At 48.0% G+C, this 25451-nt stretch overlaps 2 protein-coding genes across 9 annotated transcripts in view; both read left to right on the top strand.

Moving 5' to 3' along the window:
• fat3b (FAT atypical cadherin 3b) overlaps window positions 1-16016 on the top strand; it is a 49984-nt gene extending 33968 nt beyond the window's left edge. For 3 of the 8 annotated variants that reach the window (XM_029848219.1, XM_029848218.1, XM_029848217.1), the window contains 13 exons: window positions 76-353; window positions 462-1027; window positions 1107-1238; window positions 1313-1470; window positions 1549-2074; window positions 2337-2490; window positions 3611-3764; window positions 4297-4713; window positions 4865-5120; window positions 9072-9170; window positions 9846-9905; window positions 10105-10143; window positions 14352-16016. In XM_029848219.1, the coding sequence (XP_029704079.1) occupies window positions 76-353; window positions 462-1027; window positions 1107-1238; window positions 1313-1470; window positions 1549-2074; window positions 2337-2490; window positions 3611-3764; window positions 4297-4713; window positions 4865-5120; window positions 9072-9170; window positions 9846-9905; window positions 10105-10143; window positions 14352-15112 (3600 nt within the window). In that variant the 3' untranslated portion in view covers window positions 15113-16016. Of the gene's footprint in view, window positions 1-75; window positions 354-461; window positions 1028-1106; window positions 1239-1312; window positions 1471-1548; window positions 2075-2336; window positions 2491-3610; window positions 3765-4296; window positions 4714-4864; window positions 5121-5220; window positions 5315-5431; window positions 6044-9071; window positions 9171-9845; window positions 9906-10104; window positions 10144-14351 lie in introns of those variants that run through there. The other 5 variants (XM_029848221.1, XM_029848222.1, XM_029848224.1 and 2 more) reach the window with 5 other exon arrangements.
• Window positions 16017-20851: 4835 nt separating this feature from the next.
• Window positions 20852-25451, top strand: part of mtnr1bb (melatonin receptor 1Bb) — a 28249-nt gene continuing 23649 nt past the window's right edge. Inside the window, exons 1-4 of the mRNA XM_003971327.3 lie at window positions 20852-20948; window positions 22063-22234; window positions 22751-22951; window positions 23066-23827. Coding sequence (XP_003971376.2) covers window positions 23545-23827 — 283 coding nt within the window. The 5' untranslated portion in view covers window positions 20852-20948; window positions 22063-22234; window positions 22751-22951; window positions 23066-23544. The remainder of the gene's footprint in view (window positions 20949-22062; window positions 22235-22750; window positions 22952-23065; window positions 23828-25451) is intronic.

The raw sequence follows: 25451 nt of genomic DNA, 5'->3' as shown, positions 1-25451 counted from the left end.
CTACAGACTAATCAGTTTTAAATATTAAAAAATGTTTTATTTAATTGGGTTACTTTTCTGTAATTTGCCTCTCAGGCCAGTGATTCGGGTAAGCCGAGACTCGCCGCGTCTTCCTGGGTCTTTCTGAGGGTCATCGGGAACAGTCAGTACAAACCCATCGTTTCCCCGCTGGAAATCTTCATCGTCATGGCGACAGACACTTTCCCAGGAGGACCCATAGGCCGGATTTACGCCACCGACCGTGACCCCAATGATGTGTTGTCGTTCACTCAGAAGCTCCAGCCAAAAAGCATGTTTAAGATAAACAGACAGGACGGCACTGTTGTGGCTCTCCCAGGTCTGGAGCCGGGCAGGTACACGGTGCACCCTCCAAACACCCGCACGCCAGTAACGGTGGTTCACAAAGTTTAACAAACTTTCCAAACTTCCTGTATGAAAACACAGCCCTTCTCTGCCTGCAGGTACCAGATGAACGCCACGGTGAGCGATGGCCGTTTCGCCGTGATAGCAGATGTGTCTGTCCAGGTTGAACAGGTGACGGATGTGCTCCTGCGCAGCGCTCTGACCTTGCGCTTCAGCTCACTCTCCCCGGAGGACTTGCTGGGTCGATACCTGAGACAGCTCAAGCTTATCTTGAGAGGACTGGCTGGCTGGAAGTGGTCCCCAGGACAGCAGGATCCTCTCCACATCATCAGTTTAAAACCAGTCAGCGGGACATCTGGTGCGGAGATGCTGTTGGCCATGGAGCGGCCGGAGACGGCGGGCAGCGGTCGCATGGGCGGCTTCTACTCCCAACGGGAGCTGACTGTGAAGCTGGAGGAAGCAGCAGAGCGCGGCCTGATCCGAGGGGTCTTAGCCGGGGCAGAGGCGGTGGGCAGCACTTGCTCTGGGGAGCTTGAGTGTGGAGACAACTTGGTGTGTGAACAGAAAGTGGTGATGGAGGAGGGCTCACTCCTCACCTACAGCACCGAGAGGGTCAGCTTGGTATCACCGGTGTTCGGCACTACAGAGGCCTGCACCTGCCCTGGTGAGAACACAGTTAACACCACTTAATTATTTGCTATTTGTAATGAATTTCTATATAATTACAAAACATTTCCATGCAGGGGGGGCATGTCCCACTCCTGTGGAGCTGTGCGAGGGTCAGTCCTGTCCAGCAGACATGCAGTGTGTCCGCTCTGGTCCTACAGCTCCATCTGTCTGCCAGTGTCTGCCTGAGAGGCTCGACCAGTGCGCAGGTATGATGGTTTCCTCCTCTTCATGCTTCTCAGTGGCCAAACAGCCACATCACACTGACGTTTAAATGTTGCAGGGCAAACATCTCTGAGTTTCTCTGGAAACAGTTACATCAAATACAGAGTAAGTGACAGCAGTCAAAGCGGAGAGATGAAACTGAGCCTGAGAATCAGGACGCTTCAGAGACGAGGGGTCATCATGTACACCCGCGTGAATCCTTGTACCATGCTCAAGGTGCGCCCGCTGCCAGTTAGAAACAGCATGACTGCATTACTGCGTTAACACTCACTCCTGCTCCTTTTCCGTCCTCAGATCGAAGGGGGTCGACTCTGGTTTCAGCTGGACTGTGACAACACCCTTGGCATTATGGGTATCTCTGACAGACCGATAAATGATGGGCTCTGGCACGCCGTGGCCCTGGAGCTCACCAGTAACTACACCCTCCTGTCGCTGGATGACAGTTACGTGGAGCGCCGACGAGCAGCCCGAGCCCCCGTGCGCCTCTGGCCCCTGGCGCCAGACTCGTCCTTTTTCTTTGGGGCGCAAGTGAGGCCTCCCAGTGTGCAAGGTGAGAAACCGGGGCCAGGGAGAACCCAAGGGGGTCCGGCGCTCGGAGACCGTGGATTGAGATCCCAGCCAAAAGCCCAGGGGGGGTTTCAGGGCTGTCTGGGCTCACTGATGCTAAACGGCAACGAGCTGCCGCTTCAGAACAAGAGGAGCCGTTATGCTGAGATAGCCGGGCTGAGCGACGTCAAGCTAGGCTGTGTGCTGTACCCAGACCCCTGTGTCGGCCAGCCCTGCCTCAACGGAGCCGTGTGCAGCAGCCTGCCCTCTGGAGGTGAGTTCAAAGTGGAAAGAGTGTGTGTGTGTGTGTGTGTGTGTGTGTGTGTGGGGGGGGGGGCAGTCACCCTGTTGCTGCTGTAAATACAACACATGATGAAAAATCCATTCTGTTTTATTTGTCAATGTCTTATTGGCTGGAACTTCCTTCAGTTGCTTAAAAACAACATCAGATGCTATAAAGTGGATACTAAGGTTATTATTGATTATGACGGTTGCTGCTGTTGTGATGTAAACGTCATATTTATCATATTTAACAGGCTTTGCATGCAGTTGCACCGCTGGTTTCACTGGAGGGCGCTGTGAAGTTGAGCTATCACCCTGCATGCCAAATCCCTGTCAGAACGGCGGGGACTGCAAGCCTGTAGGCAGTGCATTCCTCTGTAGCTGTCCTCAAGGACTCAGGGGACTTATGTAAGAGAACGCAGCTCGCAACAACCCACACACCAACACACAAACCACTGATGAATGATTTTACAATCCCTACACAAGCGATGATAAAACAAAAGCATTTCTCTGATCCAACAGTTTCAAACCTGAATGAACCCGTGTTTTTCTCTCCACAGAGACTGTGATTAGCCCGTATTAGCGCTGCAGCACCTTCTACCTTGCTTCACTTGTTATTGTATGAGACAAATTAATGCTCCTAATTTAATTCAGCGCAATTTTGGATGAATAGCCTATAATCATCCTCCAGCTTCCCTCTTAATTGCAGTGCTGTAATTGCCTTTGAAATACCCTCTCTGCTCCTGCAGCTGTTCGGCCGAGCCACCAGAGAGCAGTTTTCCCTCAGTGTAGAATACGGCGTCTGCTCCTCCATGACTTTGACAGCGATGGAAAAACCACTTTTTACATTTCATTATTTTAGTTAGTGCCTCTCTGGCATTTGAATCAGAGAAGAAAAAAATGAAAGTTAAAATGTAAATAATTGCGACTCTATAGACCAGATCGCAGCTTTGGAAATAATTCATATCTATCTCATTAATAAAACAAAAGGCCTTGTTTTGTGGAATACTAATGAGTAAGTATCAGAGAGCAACGTAGCCGAGCATTGTTAATCAGCTCAACATGCATAATGACACCGCCAGACATATTGAACGGTTAATTGAAGCCTCAATTATACTGAGAAAGATGTGATTTATTTATTCTCCATCAGGCTTTTATGGTGTAAAACCATATAAGGAATAAAAATAATCTCTTCAGCGGGGTACCGAGTTTCAAATGGCACGCTCAAACAAATGAGGAGTAAAATCCCATTTTTAATGTTCCTTTGAATGGTCTTAACCTGCAGAGAGTTTAGGAGCTCAGCTGTGTTACTGCATCTAGATCTTAAAACAGAGATACATAATTGAAAGATAATCCTTTAATTTAGCAGCATAAAGGCCAAATGAAAAAGATTATCACTAAAATATTCATCAGCTTTCCTTTTCGCTTCGCTGCCCTGCTTTAATCTTTTGTTCTCTTCTTCTGCTTTGATACCAACCAACTCCAACCCGCCGACGAATCCCGATCCATCTCGTCTTCTCCCCCGCAGATGTGACCAGGACGTGAACGAGTGCGAGCGGTCCGAGTGTGGAAACGGGGGCCAGTGCGTCAACACCTTCGGATCTTTCTTCTGCAACTGTTCCGAGGGTTCCGAGGGTCCGTTCTGCCGGGATCAGGCGCCCGACCCCGGAGATGACACGCAGGCAAACCTGATTTTATGTTGTAAATCTTGCAGAATATACTCAGGTATAATCCAGGGTGTTTACTCCTAATGGGTTTTTGGCAAACTCTGTGAAGCTATTTGGAATGTTAAGTGTTCGCTGGCCTCACGGGAAGATTTATTCACCGGCTTGGTGAGCTTGTCTCTGTACTAAACGAATAAAGTGTGGTAATGGATAAATCACAGTCTCCATTTGAAGTTGTCACGCTCTTGACTTTCATCGTGCACTATATTTCTTTATATCGACACCACAAGCTCAGTAAATGCTTTGAGAGCTGAGCTGATCCGCTTCTTCTTTTCTTTCTTTTCTGCTGTTTCCCTCCGAAAGAGTAGCGTCCTATTTGACAAAAGCCCATTAGATCCTGTACACGATCAATAGAAGCTCCGTTTAGAGGTGAACACTTGTGGTTGTTGACTGCTGCCAAGCTGAATTCGAGTATCTTGGTGAGATGTACACATGTGCTTGTCGACATCCAGGTCCTCCTTTTTAACGTGTTCCCCTCTGTGCATCTCAGGCAGAACCTTTGGGTTACATCGGACCAGGAGAGCTCATCGGCATCGGAGTTCTCACCTTCGTCTTCATTCTCCTCCTCATACTCGTCATGGTCTTCAGGAAGAAAATCAAATTCAGGAAGGACTCGGACCCGGGCCTGGGTTCTGCCCCCGTCATGAACGTGTCTGCTATCTCCACGGAGACGGCCTACATGTTGCGCAAGACCGGCACGGGCGCCGAAGGGATCGAGTTTAAGGCCGTCCGCATGTCCAGTTCACCGGGGACCGTGAGCACGTATGGCGAGGTGGCAGGCAGTGGCGGAGGCCCTCCGCAGGTCCTGGTGCGGCCGACAACCCACTCTCCCCTACCAGGAGGTGCGACAAGCCTGGGCATGAGGAGCCGAGACGGTGACAGGCCCACTTCCAGTGAGGGCAGTCAGGTGTGGAAACTCCTGTGATTTATATGTTACAGCTATGGCTAAAAACCCTTGAAAATAACTAGATCGAGGTATAAAACCCACAAGAATGAGCAAATATTCGCATCACCATAGCTCCCCTCCTCTATTTTGGACTTCTGTTCCTTCTCTGCAGTTCAGCAGCTTCCTGTCCGACGTGTCCAGCATCCGAGGTGCGGCCAACCGGAGGGGGATCGCGGTGTGCAGCGTGGCGCCCAATCCCCCTTCGGCGTCGGCCCTCCGCTCCGAGCACAGCCCGATCCACAAAGTATCTTGGGAGGGCGAGGAAAGCAGAGAAGACATGCTGGAGCGGGTGAGAGGAGAGCGGGAGGAGGAGTGGGGGGCGCGAGCTTTTGAGCTGGAGAGGACACAGAGACGCGGCGGTCCACAGGGTAAGAGCGCTCGCGCGCACACGTGCACACGTGCACACGTGCGGGCACGTTTTGATCAAAAAGACCAAGTACAGCAGGCCGTGAACTCATTGTGTTACAGTCCCAGCATCATCTCGACTCAGCCGGCTTATTTCACTTTTCTGTCTGCCGTTTGATCACACATCAAAGAATATGGCCCAGAGTAAGCAAGAATGGTGTAGTATCAATTTTATTTTGCTCATCATTTTATTTGAGCTTAACTAGAGCCTTCCCGGAAGCAGGAAATGCTGTAACATGCGTTTCTTTTTTGTTTCGCCACTGTAAATGTGCAGCTTCATCAGCAGCTCCTTCTTGTCTTCCTTTTCCACTGCAAAGTTTGGGCGCTTCCTTCCAGACGGTCCAACTCCGCTCTGTTGTTTATCGCTGAGATGGTGTCAACGGCTGCACGGACCCACAGTTTGCTGCCTGCAAACAGAACAATAGTGCAGAGGGAGACGGCGCACGTTACGCTTCTGTCCGACCTGTTGTTTAAATAATACAGCCCCTGGGCGGGAACTTCCTGCCTGTTAATTATTGATTTCCTCCTGCGGGAATGGGTTCATTTATTTGGATTGAATTATTTATTTTAGTAACTGTCATGTTGAACAGACGCACAGACACGCACACAACAGTAGAAAACGAAACCGCGGCGACAGGCTGGGTCCGTGACATCACTGTCTGCTAATTAATCACACCAATTATCCTTTTCCGATTGCTCGATGAAGGACTCTATTGTTATCTTTGGATGCTGGTGTTATAAATATTTGAGTAGAATGGCACATATATGTGTGTATTTGAGAGACCTTATCGTTAATTACCTGCTGCTCATCAATAAATAAAGGCAAAGATTGTTTTCTCAAGGCTGTTTCGCAGAGCTGCCTTAATGACAGCCAATGTTATTTATTAGTTCTTTTACGACTTTAATAGGAGTAGACGAGAATCTGTTAGAAATTAAATAGCAAATACGCATTAGTGTTGCAGTTCTTTTGTTTTTCTTCACTTAGGTGTAAAAATTTCTATAAATATTGACACAGAACGTCGCACCACCCTGTTTCCAGTAAACGTTTGAGATTTAATAATATTACTCTTTGGTAATTACAGTTGTTTAATGAACTGATTTAATTGTATTCAGACCGGAAATAACGGCCCAATTTGTCAGAAATCTACAGGCAAAGCAGATTTGGCCACAGTGAAAGTGTAAAGAATGTGTCGTCATGGCCACGAGGCGACTGGTTAAAGGCAGGATTTAGGTCTGGAATGCGCTTCGGCCAAGCGCCCGTGCTTGGATTAGTGCTGGACGGGCCGACGGGGGAGCCGCGGGCACGGACGCCAGCAGCCGCATGGCGGTGAATCACTGGCACAGTGGTGAACGAGGGTCTGAAATGGAAGGTTTTCCAAAAACGAAGCGCGGCGTAGTGGAGTCTGCCTCCAGCTGCATGCTGAATTAGTGCCGGCAGGGCTGCCTCTCTTATTTAGTTTGATTGATGGTGCCGCCTTACTGCCCATAATCCCACAGGAGCATTTCACTTGTTCAGTACTCATTGAAGCACGACCACCTAGCCCGGGCTTGGCAAGCTCAAGTTGATTTCAGGATATTCTGGCCCTGGCGGACGGAATATATTTTGGGTTAAAAGATGGACGGCTGCCCGGCGTTCGTTTTAAACCAGACAACAGAATCCCAAAAGATGTGGGACGCAAACACAAAGACGTGCCCACAGTTAGAGGAGAAGCGAGACTGAAATCAGTCCAGAGTACACTGAGGAAAATCCCTATTGTCATGTCAATCACAAAAAGCTACAAAAGAGACCAGAGATTATTGCTGTCTCAATCCCTGCGTTGCTCTGCAGGATGTGCGTTTGGAACAAGCTCAGCACGGCGTCCTGTCCACCGTTTCTGAGAAGTGGCTGCATCAAACGTGTCCAAAAAATACAGTACAAAAAGAGCGTTTAAAAACCTGTAGGTTAAAATCCGCAGACCGTCTCTATTTTGACATTACGGGTCCACGTGTCTTTTCCCTCCCTTTTCCCGACGTTTGGATTGGTTCCTAAATGAATCCATATATCAGCGTGAAGCATGTTCACTTTTGCAGATGACATCTTTTTAATCACGCCAGGGACGCTTTAGCTTGGAGCAGTTATGCATTCCAGGTGGCGCCTTCTCGCTGCCACGTTCCAGCCCAACACGGACCATCTTTGTGATCGGTTCATGTGAAATGCTGCCCATGAAGGTGCCGGTTAAGACCCGGACCCCCCCCCCCCCGCCCACCCGCTGTTGTCACAGACGTGAGGTTTGTGGCTGTACGCCGTTTTCTTCCCAACACGCCTGCTGTCCTCAGACGTCGGCGAGCTTCGCACCCGCCACACGCTCCCTCCCTCCCTCCCTCCCTGCCGGCGCGCTCGCCATGACTCGCACAGATGCCATTAAATGAGCAGACCTGCAGCCGGCGTTCTGGGGCTTCGCCGAAAATGATGTTCTACAAAATATTTAGGCGGCCTTGAGGGACAGCGAGAGTTCTTTCCACGAGCCGCGAGCAGAATTATCTGCAGGTGTAAATACTTTATGTGGCTTTCTCTCTGAACCCTGCAATGAGGGAAGTGGGGAGAGGAGGAAAGGTAGCAGGTGGTTCAGCGATGGCGGCGCCATTAAACCCGCGGAATGCTCGAGCATGCATTAAAGCACCCATGGTCACTGTACTTATTTTCCCTTTTAATAACCCTCCCGTGTGAAGATGTTGGAAAATGAGTTCCAGAGCCAAATTGGGTGCCGACTCACTTGATTTTGTGGAATAGAGCATGAATAATCCTCAGATTACCTTGAAGCCGAGCCAGTAAGGATCTGTTCAAGATAAACAAAATGAATGAGCCCCAATTTCAGCCGGTTTTAACCCTTCAAAGAAATGCTTCTTAAGGCCTTCATACACAGTGGTCTCCTTAAGAGCTCTGGCTCTGGAAGGACCAACTTCTGTTGGGCTCCTTGAATAAAACGTGCTGGTTGGAGGTGATTTCCATGGCTTGAATGATCTCATCAGCTGAATGTGTCTCTTGGACTCAGGCCCTCTTGATGCCATTCATCCATTTTCTGTTCTGTCTTTTTATGTGTGACATGGGCAGGTTGTTGGATTCTGTCCCAGCGGTCAGATCGAGCGACATATTCCACAATGACAGCTTCAAATTTTGCAGCTTTGCACATCCCCTCGGCTGACATTATCCATAAAACCACAGTAAAACAGTGACTCCCAGGCAGCTGAAGCGAACCATTTTCTAAAGCATCCTGGCCCCCACTGCTAAACACCCCGGGTCAGTCTATCTCATTTAGCAGCTTTTTATCAGCAACAAAACCATCTTTTCATCAGGAACCTCATGCAGAATTCTGAAAGAGTAGCCGAGGCACAGAGAAGATGAAAAGAGTATAAAAGAAGATTGTAGTGCAGTAATCAATGGCATCTGTACCCAGACAGATGTTGCTGTGCGCTTAGCCTTGAAAATTCAAATCTGCATTAAACAGTGAAATATTAAAGACAATTTTTTTAGCTGTTGGATAAAGCCTAAGGCATCTTCAGAACCCCCCCCAACTATGGCCTGTTCTGCTTAAACTGTAGCAGACGTGATGTCACTGAAGCTGAACTGAAGGTTGAATTGAACCAGCCATTACCTGCACAGTACTTCCATTTCACTTATGATTAGAAAAACCTTTAATGTTGCCGTTAGTGTATGCAATTAGTGCTTTCATTTGTGAGTTCAGACGTGCCTCCCTGCATTTCTCCAGAGCTTTTTTACTGCGCAGCAGCCTCACCGGCTTTTAAAGCGAAGGCACGTTGACGTGGAAGGAACGCTCCAGCTCGCCTTCCCACAGGCGGAGTGGCGCGATCTGGTCGGCCTCTCCTGAAATGACCTTGTTTGTGAAGATGCATCTGCTCTTCTGCTTGTGCGTTAGGTGTGCCAGAGATGATGGACGAGCTGGGCCGCCTCTCAGACTCCACCTCTGAGGAGCACTCCCTCCACTCCTACACCTCTGAGTCGTTTGATGACAACGGTGAGCGGTCCTGGCACCTCAATTCTGGATCTTTAAGGCTTTTCCCCGAGTCTTATTTCCCTCTAAAGTAACTTACAACCAAAGACCTTTAAGAATTATTCAAAGGAAAAGCAAAAAATCCAGGGTTTCACCACAAATAAAGAGTGTGCTGCACATAAAAAAGCACCAGTCCGCTCTGCACTTTCACTTCAGACCATTAATATGTTGAAAAACTGGATAAAAGGCAGCAAATAGAACGAAAGGGGAGGTGTCATGAAAGGGGCATTAATGCAGCCATCTTCAGTGGGGGGGTGAGACTTGTTTGTACATCTTCTCAGCAATTTTTCCCCCAGAAAAATCAATGCCATTAACCCCTTCCCTGAATTCCGACTGTGGCCCTTTTTCCTCGGATAACTCGATACCATGGATCTTTCATTTGCTAAGAGGTTGGAAGTTAACCGCACAAACGAGTGCATGTGTGGAGGTTTTTCAAAGAAGAGGCAGAACCAGGCTGTTGCCCCCCCCCCCGTCCAATTACTGGAGATGCAGCGGGAGGAAGTGTTCATGCCTGCTTTAAAGGACGACACATGCACAAACAGGAAGGGTTAATTGGGGGATTGAACATGTGCACGTGTCCAGCAGCTAAAGCCTCTCACACCTTAACTCTTGTTGCCCCCTCCTCTCCTTTGTTCCCAGCCTCCATCGTGACGGTCATACGTCTGGTCAACGATGCCGTGGATGATATTGAAAGCGAAGGTATGAGAGGCTTCCTGCTCACGCTCCCATCACCTCAGCGCCGCCTCCTCGGTGCGGCAGCGGCGTGGGACTGGGCCCCGGCGGCGCCAGTCCCCCTTCCATGAGTCCGGCACTCATTTACCACAGTTCTCAGTCTGGATCTGTGTTTCATTGTTCCCTTTGGTTTAGGTTCTGATTCTGGCTCTCTCGCCCTCTTTAGTGTCGAACATGGACAAGGAGCAGCGGCGGAACAGCCCTGGTGAGTGAGTTTCAGGGAGACCGGAAACATCTTATTAACTTTCCATCCCCTCGGCTTTATTTCCCAAGCAGAAAACCTCAACTTCGGCGCACGCTTATTTTCTCCGAGCGCTTCCATCAACTCCTTGTGCAGCATTTCGGTTTTCAAAATCAATTCTTTGTTTCTGGCCATGCTAATTTTTTCTAACTTTACCTAATAAATTCTATTGTTTGGTCCACGAGAGGCCTAGCCTGATGTATATTATCCGCTCTCACCTGTGTTTACGCAGGAGTTGTTTCCCTCTCCGTCGCCGAGGGGCCAGTGTCTATTCACTCTCATTATGGTCAATGTGCTGAACAATTATGATAGATTCCTTTCTGCTTATTCACCAAAGCCCATATTGAACTCATTTCTCACAATATCCTTTCAAATGTCCCGACACCCAGATGATACACTCTGTATTCATTTGACACAGCTAACGGGAGAAGATAGGAAGTCTTCTAGGAGTTGGCCTCAGCATCAGTATTGATGAGTGAAGCTTAGCAGGACAAAAGAAGTGTGTCACAGTGGAGAAAATATCCCATTTTTAAACTATAGTTCCTTTTTTCTTTAAAATAAATCAGAAATGAGCACCTGTAAAATGATAATGCTGATAGATGTGAAGCAGGAGGTGGCCAGACTCCCCAGGAAGGACATCACAACTGCACAACACTGCAAAAATACACAATAAATACACAATAATTCACTCCAAACTGCAGTTAACATCACATTTTATGAATTAATGATCAATGACGTCAGAGCGCCGCATCAGGATGACTCCATCCATCCATCCATCCATCCATCCATAATCAATCATCCATCCATCATCCATCCATCCTTCCATCATCCATCCTTCCATCATCCATCCACCCATCCATCCTTCCATCATCCATCCATAATCCATCCACCCATCCATCCTTCCATCATCCATCCATCCATCCATCCATAATCCATCCACCCATCCATCCTTCCATCATCCATCCTTCCATCATCCATCCATCCATCCATAATCCATCCACCCATCCATCCTTCCATCATCCATCCATCCATCATCCATCCATCCATCCATCCCTCCATCCACCATCCATCATCACCCATCATCCATCCATCCACCCATCCATAATCCATCCACCCATCCATCCTTCCATCATCCATCCTTCCATCATCCATCCATCCATCCATAATCCATCCACCCATCCATCCTTCCATCATCCATCCATCCATCATCCATCCATCCATCCATCCCTCCATCCACCATCCATCATCACCCATCATCCATCCATCCACCCATCCATCCATCCATCCATCCATCCACCCCTTCATCCATCCATCACCCATCATCCATCCATCCACCCATCCATCACCCATCATCCATCCATCCATCCATCCATCCACCTACCCATCCATCCATCCATCCATCCATCCACCCACCTACCCATCCATCCATCCACCCCTCCACCCACCTACCCATCCATCCATCCATCCATCCATCCATCATCCATCCACAGAAGCATCAGAAGAGCTCTAGATCTTATTTCCTGCCTGAGTGGTCGCCAGACTTAAGAGTCTGTTACTGATTTGTTAGGTCTTTTACAAAGAGCGCAGGCTCGGTGAGGATCAAAGCGTGATGCAATGCGATTCAACAGTGGAGGTAAATGAATCGTACCCGGCGCACGCCGCATAAGCAAGCGCGGTGCGGGATCATTTGAATTATGCTGACACTTAGCTCAGTCAAACTGTGTATGGTGCGTCTCACTCTAAGCAAATCTCTCTCCGCAGCCTTGGAGAAGGTCTCAGAGGAGTTAATGGGCCCTTTGAGCCGAACCTCACATCTCCATAGAAAAGCAGACAAAGCAGCTTCAAACAGGCTCCAGTTTCTCCCACACAAACATGCAGCAGTCACGCCCAGTCATGATCCGCTGGCACCTGACCTGTAGGGTCTCTGCTGCTGCTCATTACTGTCACTAGCTTGTGTCTCATAAAGACCAGTATTAATTAGTCATAGTTATGCAGTCCGTTTGTTCTCAGTTGCATTTAATTTACGTCGGCCTCAAAGCATTTTACCCACAGCAAGACTATTTTCCAGCCTCCCTCCGCCAGGCTGACGCACGATTTCACACAGAGGGAATTAGCCAGTGTAAAAAATCATGTTCTAAGCAAGCCTTTGGATTGAGTGTGTTTGTGTAGATCAAAAGATATACAACGTGTACGTATAATCTCCTTAAATAACAGCATTTAGATGAACTGGATTTTATTTATTAAGATCTGTTCATGCTGTTCGGGAAAGGCTGTCTGAGGCTTCTACCCATACAACATGAGTGTGTTGGATAATGACAGAGAGCAAAACGTAGCTCTTTCTGGTGCTTTGACCCCGGTTTAAAATGGTCATCCGGAGCTTGGGGATGACTAGTGGTTATCGTGGGTTAAATGAGCTTGGAAGGGTTTTTTTTTTCAGACATTTTGATGGTCCGGATGGCCAAGAAATGCACCCAAATGGCCTCAGAGACGTGGCTGGGAAACGTGCACAGAGAGGCACTTGTCGATCGTTTTTACACGCGTGCTGCGATGAGGCGCTCCACAGGGCCGCCCCGCCCCTGCGTGTCATCTTCAGGCTCATTCTTCACCGCGCCATAATTCACCGTCAGAATTGTTTCAACGGGAGGAGCATTTCATCATCAAAGGCTTCTCTTCTCATGAGATATTGTTTTGTTTCGTCCTTCACTGGCAGCGAGGCGCCAAAATGAACATTTGCTGCAGTTTTTAAGCGCGTTGGTTTATTTTTCAACGCTTTAAACCTTTCATCTGGAAGAAAAAAAACATTTTTCTGCACTGCGTACAGGGAGGAGGGTTTGTTATCGCGGTCTTTTAGACCGTCCACACGTCCCGTGCATTTAATCGCAACAGCTAATGAAAGTTACTTTGTGTCACGCAGAGGATGACCCCCGTGGCTCCTCTCGCTTCATCAATATGATGCTTTTTCTTCACCCTCAGCTCATTAAGCCAGCCATAAATTATGGATTCTGCATGCTGCAGCTGATCGGGAGTTGTGCATAAGCAGGAGTTCTGCATCAGTCACTCTAACAGCGGGAACTCACAGGCAGGAAGTTGTCGACTGTTGCCGACGGTGTTATTTTGAACATCTCGAGAATGGTAAATGGGAATCGCAGCCGTCGACACAGCGTAAACACGCGCTCCCTGCAAAACACGGCGTTAAAGCCCAGAATGACAGGCACACCGAGGAGCAGCCGTTCGGCGGAGGCCTCCCGTGGCATCACGAGCACGACTGACACGCAGCCCATTTGTGTGAAGATAAAGGGATCGAGGGAGTAGATAATAAGCAGAAGCAGGAATGTGGAGGAGCACAACACGAGCAAACACAACAACCCAGTACGGCGCCTCATTTTTGGTTCAAATCTTTTAGTAGGCGATCAATCCCAGAACCTCATTTTCTGTATGAGTGAGAACGTGGAGGGATTGAGCCGAGCCGCTGTGGCCGGCAACCGTGTTGCTCGGGGTTACCTCTTCCAGAGAAGATTGGAAGGATGCTGTTTCAGCAGAGAGGTGATTTATTGACGTGATACTCTTTGCTGGCTGATCCCATTAGGCAGATAATCTCATTCCCCGCTCACACTGTGCGACAGAGAACGGCTTGTTTGTAAAGTTAACGCATGCCGAAAGGGAGGACGACATGACTTGGCAGCCGCCTTTCCAGGGAATAAAGCTTTAGGCTCTGAATGCAGATGCCTTCATTACGCAGTTCATCTCCTTGCTCTACTTTATGGCAGGATTCCCCCTTCTAAATGATTAATGGGTAATAAATCTATTAATTCCATCATGTCATTAAAGGACCCAGTCATTTCATAAATTTCAGGGGTTCAGCCCTTGACTAAAATTACTTTGTGATACCAAAAAAAGCTTTTTTAAAAATTTAAATCCCACCACACTATGCTCATTATTTTGCTAGCTTCACTTAGTGCTTTTAAAACTTTTTTATAAATCCTACGCATGTAATACCTGGCCGATTACCATTCAGAACCAGGTTTAGCATCAATGAAACAAGTGTTCAGGGTGCAAAAACAGCACATTTATTACTAGTTGATAACTTAAGCCTTTGCTATGTAATTGATGTGGGGATTCAGTATTTTTCAAGTGTAAATCATACATTTGTTTGTGGGAACTGCTTGTTTCAGGGTACCGCCGGGAGCCCTCCAGCCAGACGTCGAGCTGGCTGTCACCATCCCGTCTGTCTGCTTCAGAAGTGGGATCTCATTACGACTTCAGTGACATCCAGCAGAACATCAGACGAGGAGGCAGCACACGCTCCCTTCAGCTGGACTACAGAATATTTGGCTACAGCGGAGACCGATGCCAGGAAGATGGACAAGAGGCCGAAAGGAGGACCTTCCAGTGGGAGAGGAACCAGTCGGGAAAATGGGAGAGGATGTGCGTCCTGGACTGGGAACAAAAGAGACGGCACGGTGGGGAAGGGAAGAGCACATGTGCCAGGAGCAGAGACGTGGGGCTCTGCCAGGAACTCCCAGACCGGCAGAAGCTGCGTGACCACGACAGCTGTGAAGACGTCTCCTCTCCTATTTATGAGGAGTACCAGGAGTCTGACAACAGTCCACAGCAAATTCAAGCACCGGAGGGCCTTTACGACACTCTCCCCCCAGCCAGGGCGGCCTACGAAGGATACCCACCAGGTCCTCCAGGCATTAATCTGCATCCAGCCCAACTCCAGCCGCCTCTGCGGGCGTGGGACTTACAGACGGGGGAGTGGCGGGGATCGCAGGAGAACCGTGGAGGACTCGGCTCAGGCAGCGCAGCAGGTTCTGGGGATGAACTGGAGAGGCTACTGAACCTGGTGTCGCTCAGAGCCAGGAGAGCCACGAGAATAGACAGAACTTCCACAAGATCGGAACCCCCGACAGACTGGGACGGATTTAACTGAGCAGAGAAAAGACTGAAGATTCCTGTAGAGATTTATTCACCCAAACGTGGGTTCACCGGGTGAAAACGAGTAAACTGTATTGTTATTATAGAGTGTAATCCTAGGGTAAGCAAACACTAATCTACTGCCAATCATTCTACCATCTGCAGAAAGAACAGGAGAGAAAAGTGACACATGCGTCTCCGGAGCTGGTTGATACTGGCTGCAAATCTTTGCTGCTACATTTGTTATTTAAAGAATTACTGGAGCACGTTTTAACATCAAAATATAAGGAGCCACGTTCACTGGAGGGTGCTGGTCTCCACACACAGATGCTAGCGAAGCGATTGAAATTACCACTAACCGACACCAGGAGAGTTTTATGTGACTTAAATAGGAATTTAATAGTACTTTAACGATCACAGAAAATGAGCAAATATTGCTACATATTGTTTTATTTGTCTTAATCATGCTAATTACCGCCGGGTCTCGTTGAACTGCCTCCCTCTCAGATCCTGGTGTGCACTTAGCATTCTGTATATATTCCAAAGCTTTTTTTAAAGCTCTTGAGACAGAATTAATCCTTGCTTTCACCTGGTGTTAATGTCTGATATGAATTTATTTGCTGAAAGGCTTGGAGAATTGTGTGGAAAGTCAGCAGCGAGCTCCAGAATCATTCACCCAAGACATGTACACACGGCTGCTTGGTTATAAGGCAGCGTAAATCTTCCCTGATCACAGGGCCGCACAAACGCGTCGAATATTAAACAACGCTGAAAGACAAACAGAGCGCAGGGGTTTTTAAGGACTGTTTGACCAAGCCTGATCCATGGTTCTCCCTGACCTCTCTTTCAGATGTTCCCTTGTAAATGTGAGAAACATTTCTGTGTTGAAATTGGAAATAAATGTACAGTTGCACAGAGGACAACTTCATGCTTTATTGAAGGACATTAACAGGGAAAAAGTGCTTAACATATCTGCTGCTTTCAACAAAAGTGGCGTTGGAGGTATAAAGATCAAACGTTGAGATATTTCCACTGTGAATTTTGACTGTCTGCCAACCAGTCGAGACCTTCTCTGACATTTAACATCAGCAGAGCAGTTTTGCCCTGTGGAATGTTGCTCACTCTTTTTCCCCTTTTTTTGTGTGCAACATTCCTGTAAACCCTGCAGTTATTTGTGCATGAAAAGTCCCTCCGGATCAGCCAGAAAAAACTCCAAGATCAAGGTCATCAACCACAATGCTACATTCAAAGTCAATATTAACACCTTTCTTTTCCACACAGGTGATCTAGTGTATCTAAGGAGTGGCTACGCATCTCCAAACAGTCCATGACAGGTTGGTTCCAGACTCCGAAATGCTGAGACTTCAGTTGACAGTATTGGTGCTAACCAGGAAAGCTGAGGCCTTTCGATTTCGCCGTCTGACACCTAATAGACTCCACTCCTAAAGTAAAAATGGAATCCTGAGATGATCCCATTAAATCTCACAGCCAAAGATCCCACGAGCACTCGCATGCCAAGTGAGCGCTCCGTCATTTGAACTCTTTCCTCCTGCCATCTTTGGCGTATGACGTTGAAAGAAACATTCCGCTGATCTCAGTTTTGCTGGCACTATTTGTCGGCGGCTGGTTGCAAGGTGATGGACTACTAATCCATTCTGCTCTGCATGCGTGGGCTGCAGTACTGTTCGACCTGCCATGTTTATGCATTAAAAGCTTCCCTGTCGACGCGCAAAGAAAAAAGAAACACCTTCAATATTCACGTTATTGTAAGCTAACACAACTCCCGGCATGTCCTCAGAACTCCCTCTCCTCTCTGCCCTCCTGCTCTCTGTTTGATCTGATTATAATCCTTCACTACTACTGGGAACGTGCCTCCCATTTTTTCTTTTTTTTTTAACACAGCAATTTTCAAAATTCTGAGCAAACAAGCGACCACATGGAATTAGCGTAGGGAGAAGTATGTTTAAAGCAGTACACAACTTCTTTAAGTTGTATTGGATTTGGCTGCAGGTTTGTTTGTCTCCGAAACTCGATGAGTTTGAAACTTCTCGCACCTCCTCCACTCACATAAGTGAATTAGTATCGTCAGACTCTCGTAGCAGCTAAAGCAATTAGATAAAACCGTTAAAGAAGGAAGTGGTGCTAAAGCTAACGCAGGTAATTTTGGAGCAGAAAGGGGCAGCAAACACTGCCAAATGATCTGACCTAAAAGTGCCAGAACTCCCATCCTGAAAGAGCCTGCACATGATAGCAACATTAACAAAAACCTGGTGGAGATCCTTTTCCCTCAAAGACATCCTGTCGCCGTCTTCGTCTCGCCACTCATCCGAGTTCTGATCTGCTCTTTAAGGGTTGCTGAAGTGGATCCCAACATGTCCTGCCAAGCAGAGAAAGAGACCTGACAGGGGAGGGGAGAAAAACATCCACACCTGCCAAGGGCACCGTACGACTTCCTGCTGTGGACTATAGAGGAAAAACCCACCAGGAATATAGCGAGGTGAAAAAATCCTCTCTGCTCCTCGGATGGCTTTGCTGTTTTGGTATCTGACTGCCACCCATTACAGCTAAATCATGCTCCCAGGTACCCCTCTGGTGCACTTTAATTTATTTCAGGTCAGGAGTGCTGAAACTTAGGAAATTACCTGAATCTGACACTGCCTGCGCCAATAAAACAGAGTTAAATCATCATTCCCCAAGTCTAGCAGGTGAGCGTCCTCTCAATGTGCGAAACATAAGATAAATAACCCCTATAAAATATTTAATCCCATCAAGTTAGTCTCGTAACGCCTCTTTTTCTTTGCTTCCAGACTGAAATCTGACAGATTCATTTAAGCCGAGCTTAAAGTCATCGATATCCCGAGAGACTGAAACTTTACATGCTTAAACTGGGCTAATACAGTTTAGCTTTGGACTGCTGGTGAATGCATCATTGATGATGAGGATGTGAGTAAGATTGGCTCAGGATGTGCACAGACTGGAGCAGATCCCAGCACCGCTGTCACATTCCGGCTTTGGATTTGTGCTTGATTCTATCCTGATTAATATGTGTATCCTCTGCAGTCACTGATCGCTGTTACATCGGTGAAAACAGAAATCCATCTTCTCAACTGTCCAGGGGTGAAAATGAAAAAAAAACCCAATCTGCAACATCCGTGTGTGTGTGTGTGCTTGATTAATAGAACACACACCTCTGAATGCCATCCATATTTAAGCAGCTTTAATTAAAGGACGTCACAAAGTGTGCCACCAGTGAGTGAGGTGATATTTCTTAATGGATTTATCTACATCCTCAAAGGTTGACCCGTCATTAAACCTGGACCGGTGAGAAAAGGTCGAAGTAGGTGATGCAGCCGGTGGGCTTCTCCTCCCGCCGCACTTCACTCGGAACTAACAAGGAAATGTACTGTGTGTGTGTGTGTGTGTGTGTGTGTGTGCGTGGGTGTGTGCGCGCGTGTGTGTGTGTGTGTGTGTGTGTGTTCCCTCCTTCCCCTCACAGCCACACAAACTTTGTCCTTGTTATCATTCGACCCTCCTTGTTTAAACACCGACGGGCAGACGTCTGCCAGAAACCGTTCCCTTGGCAACCAGGCATTCCCCTGATTGTCTGACTTTCATTTTCCTGTCACACGGAACTTTTTGGGGCCAAATTGCACATGTGGAGTTTGACAGGAAGAGCAGTTACTGGAGACGCCCGAGCGTATCGTGCGCATGTTTGCGGGCTGAGGTCAAAGTTCACGTGATTTATGAGGATTTGTGGATGAACATCCACAACGGCAGTTTTGTACCGGCAACATTTTTTTTAACGCACATTTTGAGGGAAACACCTCATATATTTTTTAGCGAATGCCAGTTTGTGTCAGTGCAAGAGATGGAAAGAGTTCATAGTCAAATGTTGCCTCGCTCGTTCCAGTTCTGGTTCGTCTCCCTGTAGGAACTGAACCACAGAAGACACAAACTGGTACAGGGACGAGCAGAGAGAGAGAGAGAGAGAGAGATGGCTTCCTGCCTCAGCCCAGAAAAATATCAGACATTTTTACATAATATTCACGGAAGACCTGATTAAACTCGTCACTTCTTGAGACGTTTGAAAACTGCATTTAGAAACATTCTGGAAATATTCAGCCTCGTGTCGGCAAACCCCTGAACTCCAATGAAATACGTTTTTCTAATTTAGCACAATGCGCTGAACATGCCTGTGTGTGTGTGTGTGTGTGTGTGTGTTTTAATCTTTCCAGTGTCTCTGCTGGAGCACCTGTTTTCATTTGGGGTCCTTTATCCCAGAGGAGAGCGGGAACAGTCCCCTCCGGCCGCTCTGCCTTTGGCGGCCGCCCTTACGTAACCGTTACCTCCGCCTTCAGCTGCGCGCTGAATAAACTAGGATGCAAACAACGCTCCAAAGGTAAAAATAATTCTGCCGTCTGGTCAGAGCGGGAGCAAAGAGCACAGGCGGGCTGTTCTCCCAGAGTTGCTGTTTATTAAATTATTCTGGCGGGGATTACGCAACCGGCCACGTCGGCTTGCACCCTCTTTCGTGCACGCTCGTTTGATGACCACCATTCATCTTGGGCGTATTAATTCCAGACATGCCGGTTGTCAGTGACGGACGAGGTCAAACCAAAGGCAAATGGATGTGTGATGGGAGAGAGCGTCAGGGCAGTAAACACAGCGGCTGTTTATTCATCATGTGTCAGAGCCAACTGATGAGGCCTCTCCAGTCCCTCCAGCTCTGGCTTTTCATTGGACCATCTGGCCTTTGCAGCACAGTCGGCCCCCACTTACCTTTTTCCATAGTGACATTCCTCCGGATTGAGGTGGACACAGCAGGGAAGCAAAAAGAGAGTGAAAAGCTCCAGGGATGAAAGGGCGTCACAATGGAGGAGCAGAATGACGGACACGGCCTGTGAGACACGGAAGGCGAGCAGAGTGGGAGAAGGAGGAAGCCCCCGCCAGGTCTCTGGTGATGATTACAAAGCTGCGCTGCTCTCGGCCACACCGGGATTACAACCGCCGGCCCGGCCTAATCTGTGTGGGCAACATCTGCCTCCTGATGACACCAGGCCGCCCCCACACACACACTTCCTGTGTGTGGACACACTCTCCTGCTCTTTAAGCTAACCTGAACCTGAACCCAATTCTAAACTCAACCTTTCCAACCGCCGTCCTTTGAAGTTGTGAGGAAATGTCCTCGCTTCCCCAAACAGGTCCTCACTTTGCTAGTAAAATTTGCATATTTTGTTGCTCAATAAGCAGCGTATATGGAAACAAACACACGCCCACACACTCTCTCTCTGCGCCGATGCTTTAATCTCGTGGGGGATAATCAACTGCCAATTAGCTGAAACCAGGTAATGGTGGGCAGAAACTGGAAGGCAACGGGGGTCATGCCTGTGTGTGACAGGAGGAATTCGTTTCAGAGAGACGCCTCAGACTAAAGGAAGCCGTGTTGTGCCTCTCTCTCCCCCGATTCCTCTTTCAGATTATTACTCTGACAATCCTCCGGCATATGCCAGGAGAACAGCTGCGTGTGACAGTCAACTGCTCCACTGCGCACATCATGTCCTTTATTAGATTCATCTTTGGGATGAATGTGCGTAAATCTCTTTAACTCAGCTGGCACCATGTGACTTTGCCTCCAATTATGGGCCATTTTTCTGCACACCACATAAGGGAGGGCTAATCTCCGCCTTTGCATCAAAGGTGTGTTTGTTTTACTTCCTGTAAATCTTTGCTGGATGCCTGAGACGCTGATTTGTGGAGTGGACGGCCTCCAGGGGGGCAACAGCACGCTCAGATCTTGGGCTTCGGCATTCCGGCTGGTTTCTGCTTCAGGACCTGTGTGCTGTTTTCCTCAGGTTTGCTGAGATGTGTTTTCGTTGAAAAGGTTGTGTGTTTTACACCAGGCTTTGATCATCTATCGGCGGGCTCGCCAGCAGAATAATCATCTGGGTTTGCTGAAGTTGCTGCAGCTTTTATGACTTTTTCCGATAAGGTTCTTGCAGAAGTATAAACGTGAGGCACTTTTGTAGTAACTCCTGTAAGAGCAATCGTAAAGTGCGAATCCACGAGGGTTATAAACCAAAAGCAGCAACCAGAGAGCAGCGAAGCACAAATGATTGCTTCTACGCTTAACAACACTCTGATCAATGAACATTTAAACTTGAACAATTGAAAAACTGAATCATTGAACACAAAATCACAACAATCAAAGTGCTGAACTTGGTTGAAGGTTCTGATATTCTGCCGTTTGGTGAACAATAAAAGTGAATAATAATGAACCAACCTGGACAATGTGAAGACAAGTCTCTTTAGTCACTCACAGGGGGTTAGCAAAATGCTAACATATGCTATAGGGTTATGGGACTATCAGTGAAAGTATTTCAATACTTTATGATGTGTATTTTCTTTTTCTTCAATGTGTTTGATGGCCAAAGGTGCTTAAAACCGGCTGGAGTGTGTGTGTGTGTGTGTGTGTGTGTGTGTGTGTGTGTGTGTGTGTGTGTGTCTCCAATGAGCTCGCCTCTCAGCCCATCTCTTCAGGTCGACAGTCTAATCTGTCCTCGTGCTCGCCAGCCATACGTTCGGCGGTGGCGAGCTAAACAAGTAGACGGCGTTGACCTGAATGTGTCACCACGGTATTAATGACATCTCAGACCTCTGGATTGTTTGAAGAGTCCGCCCGCGATCTTGTCATCTGTTGAACCGAGATTAAGAGGAATGGCGGGGATCGGGCGCCCTCGTGCACTCCGAGCAGACGAGGCGTTAAAGTCAAACGTACAGAATTGTGGTGAAGTTTATGTTGACTGTGTGGAGCAATTAATATTTCCTGCTATTTCCATTCTCCATTCTGCTTTAAATAAGGATGATTAGCTGCACTGTGCATGGTTTACTTTAGCCAGTAATGGTTTTTAATGGGGAAAAGTGTTTATTGATGAATCCAATTCTTAAAATATGCTTTTCCACCACTAGATGCCACCAAATCCTTCACCTCTGACCTTCAAACAGGAGCCTCCTTTTGCTTCTGTCATTTGATGGTGTAAATTTTGCTGCCTTTACTTTTAAAGAGGTCAGCCTGACTGGGACGAGGACGTGACCAAGCTGCCGCCCATTATCTGACACTCCAGCACGTGTTTTAGACCAGGTGAGGTCATCCAACGCCAACGCAGGTATCAGCGGATCTACAGCATCCGTCTGCCAGTGACCATGAACCATGAAATACGGTTAAATCAGTAATCCCTCAGAAAGTAAAATAAAATAAAAGTCAATCTCCAGCACATGGAGGTTTCCTCACCATTCACCAGGATGTTCTTATCTTCCTGAACTGGTTCTGTTGTTTATCTAAAGATTGATGAACTCCAGGATCCATGTCCTGCTCAACACGTGCACGAAATGTTCCATCCGAATCCTTTTGTTTGTGATAGACTTGCCTAAGAGGTTGCCGTGGTGCCAGTTCCTGTCCATCATCCCATAAACCTCCAGTTTATATTAAAAAAGAATGATTTTTTTTTCTTTACAGAAGCAAAAACGATGCGCAGATGTTATTTTTCAGAGCAGCAGTCGAACATTGCACTTCATTAAATACCGGGCTTCTTCTCATCTGTGAGCCCCCCGACACGCACGCACGCACACACGCACTCTCTCTCTCTCTCACTGTCAGTGTGTGCTGATTGGACTTCCCGTGCAGACCCACCGCTGTGCGCGCACTTACAGCAACCCCGGGAATTGATATCAAAGGCAGATTTGTGGGAAGTCACGCTGGGAATGACCGGGGGAGAAGCAGAGGGGAATCTTTGCACGCACACCTCGGGACGGCGGAGGTAGGCGGCGGGGGGAAGTCAAAGACAGAAAGCCATTAGAGGTAACAAGCATGGACGTGGAGCCGCGTCTGTCTGTTCCTCCCCGCGGTGAGGAATTCTCTCCATCCCGCTGTGCGCCTGCCTGACGGAGGGCTTCTCTCGCCTGTTTACCACAGAACCGTCTGGCTTTGCACGGATCGACGTGTAGTTCAGCTCCCGGCGAGGGAATGGTCAGTGCTGACTATGTCTCCCTTCTTTTTCATTGAGAATTACGCATTAAAATGAGGTTGATATTTTAGAAGGGACTAGCCTTCTTCTCCTTTTTTTTTTTTACCTATCGCGCGTGCATGAAGACGGAGGGAGAGATGCCAACCAGCGAGCCAGAGACACTTCAAGAGGATGGAGACCTGAAATATGAGTACCAATTCTGGTCATTTCAAGGGGGCAAATAATCGACATTTTTCCAAAAGGAGGTGTGGCGGGGCCACGTGTCCGATCAGCCTCGGGTGGCACGACGATGGTTGTTTGTTTTACATAGAAAAAATACAAGAGCCCATGTGACTTCAGAGCTTCAAGTTACGCCACGTAAGTAACTCTCGGCAGACTCCAGGTGCGCTCTTGTGCAACTCATGAGGCGCCCAGGTGCGCTCCATGTATGATTCCGGACGCGGCGGTACCTGCGGGACGTAAAGCACAGTCGGGACGCGTGATCGGGCTGTTGGGGCGAGTGATGCCGGACACATTCACTCTAATAAAGAACCGGACAGAGCTACGGCTGGGGCAACTAGAGCGCGCAGTGGCCGCGGAGGGCAGCGCCCGCCCCGCATGGGTCATCGGCATCCTCGCCAGCGTGTTGATCTTCACCACCGTGGTGGACGTGCTGGGCAATCTGCTCGTCATCATCTCGGTGTTCAGGAACCGCAAGCTGAGGAATGCGGGTAAGATTTAACACATCACACCCCCCATTTCCCCCAGTAATTTAGAGAGGAAACCCATTAATTAGACTGATGAATGGAGCAGAAGAGTGTTCATTTACATAATGAGCGCTGTGCATTCAGTCAGCTCTGCCTACGTTCTGCTTCGGTTCTGTGGCTTTTCATGCTTTGACCCATAGACCTCCAGGTGAACCTTTAGTTTGGGTGCCCTCAAAACCCCAGAGGGACCAATGAACCCACCGTCAAAGCCATTTACGCTTCATGCTTTTCTCAGTGGGTCTGTCTGGAATGAGCTGAAAGGCTCCACAACAGGAAGCTCCTCGAAAAGCTTCTGGTGGACAGACTGATAGCGCTCTCACGGACCCATCTCCCCCATATTCAGGGAGGAGAATGGCACCTTGTCTGGCCTGTTATGTCCTTTACAGACTGCAGTGACAGCATGATTGATTCCCCGCAACATTAGAACTTCTGCGCCAGGAGTCGGCGTTGCTCCGCCTCCTCACCCTTGAGCTGGTAACGTTCAAACAGCCTGATTTGCACCTGCCAGTGATAAGCGCTGCGCAGGTGAGTCCCTATTTGAAACGGTGACAGCGCTGATGTCGACGAAGCCATTCTGACATGAATCTGTGAAATTACCCAGGAGGCTAGAGAGACGCATAACGCTGAATCATAGAGCAGGGATGCACTCGTTCGCCCGTACAGGTACAAAAGACTTCTCTTGAGGTGACACATGCTGGCTAATGACCTGTTGGTTAATCTCCTGTCCCTCCTCAAATAAGAGCTCATGTATTCCATGAGCCCGGCTCTTCTTTGGTGCATTTTATCAAAGCTAAAGCAAAAGAAGCCACACAATTCATCTCTTCTGCTCTTCAATATCAAACGGCGGAGCCTGCAAATGCATTTATTTGCATGTTCGGCCGCCAGTTCCCACCCAGGACACTTGAACTATCCTTCTTGCTCCCGGTCCTCAGCGCATAGATTCAAATAAATGTTTTGAGTGTGTTTTCGTCCGACCGCATATGGAAGCCGTGACCCTTTTTTTGAGCTTTGACATCTCATTATTTTTCATTTTTGCGTGCTGTTCTCCGAGAAGGACATGAGCAGGAGCAGTTATCGCTTTAAATCATCCCATCTTTTGTGAGCCGATCTCACCTTCGGCAGTTTTTCCTGTCCGTGCTCGATAAGATGTGGGCAGGGTTCAACTTATTGAGTCACGCCGGACAGGATTATTGTTGAGGAGTTGAATAAAGGTAATGGGAAAATCCATGTCAGCAGCGATATGTCAAGTATGTTTCAACATTACAACCTTCTGTACAAAACCAGCCAAATATATTGAGTCGTTTAAAAGACAGAAGCAGGTGTTGTGCTTTCCACAAACAATAACCCCAGAGCAGATTTAGCCTCTATTTCCACTCCCACAATGCTTTGCAGAGCCTTTTATACACAACCCTAAAGAGTCGTTCGAGCCACTGATAGCAACGCTTATCTTTCTGGTCCCATTTCGCTCTCAAACTCATAAATACACACCAAAATTCTGCGAAGCATCATATTGAATAAGATCCCATTTTTCCTTTGGGACAAACGCAGTTTACTTTTCTGTCCACTCCGCCTGAGCCAAGCGCCACGT

The sequence above is a fragment of the Takifugu rubripes genome, chromosome 15, assembly GCF_901000725.2.
Source record: "Takifugu rubripes chromosome 15, fTakRub1.2, whole genome shotgun sequence".
NCBI classification, from domain to species: Eukaryota; Metazoa; Chordata; class Actinopteri; order Tetraodontiformes; family Tetraodontidae; genus Takifugu; species Takifugu rubripes.
The sequence above is the reverse complement of the archived record's forward strand: the minus strand, read 5'-3'. Positions and strand labels throughout refer to the sequence as shown.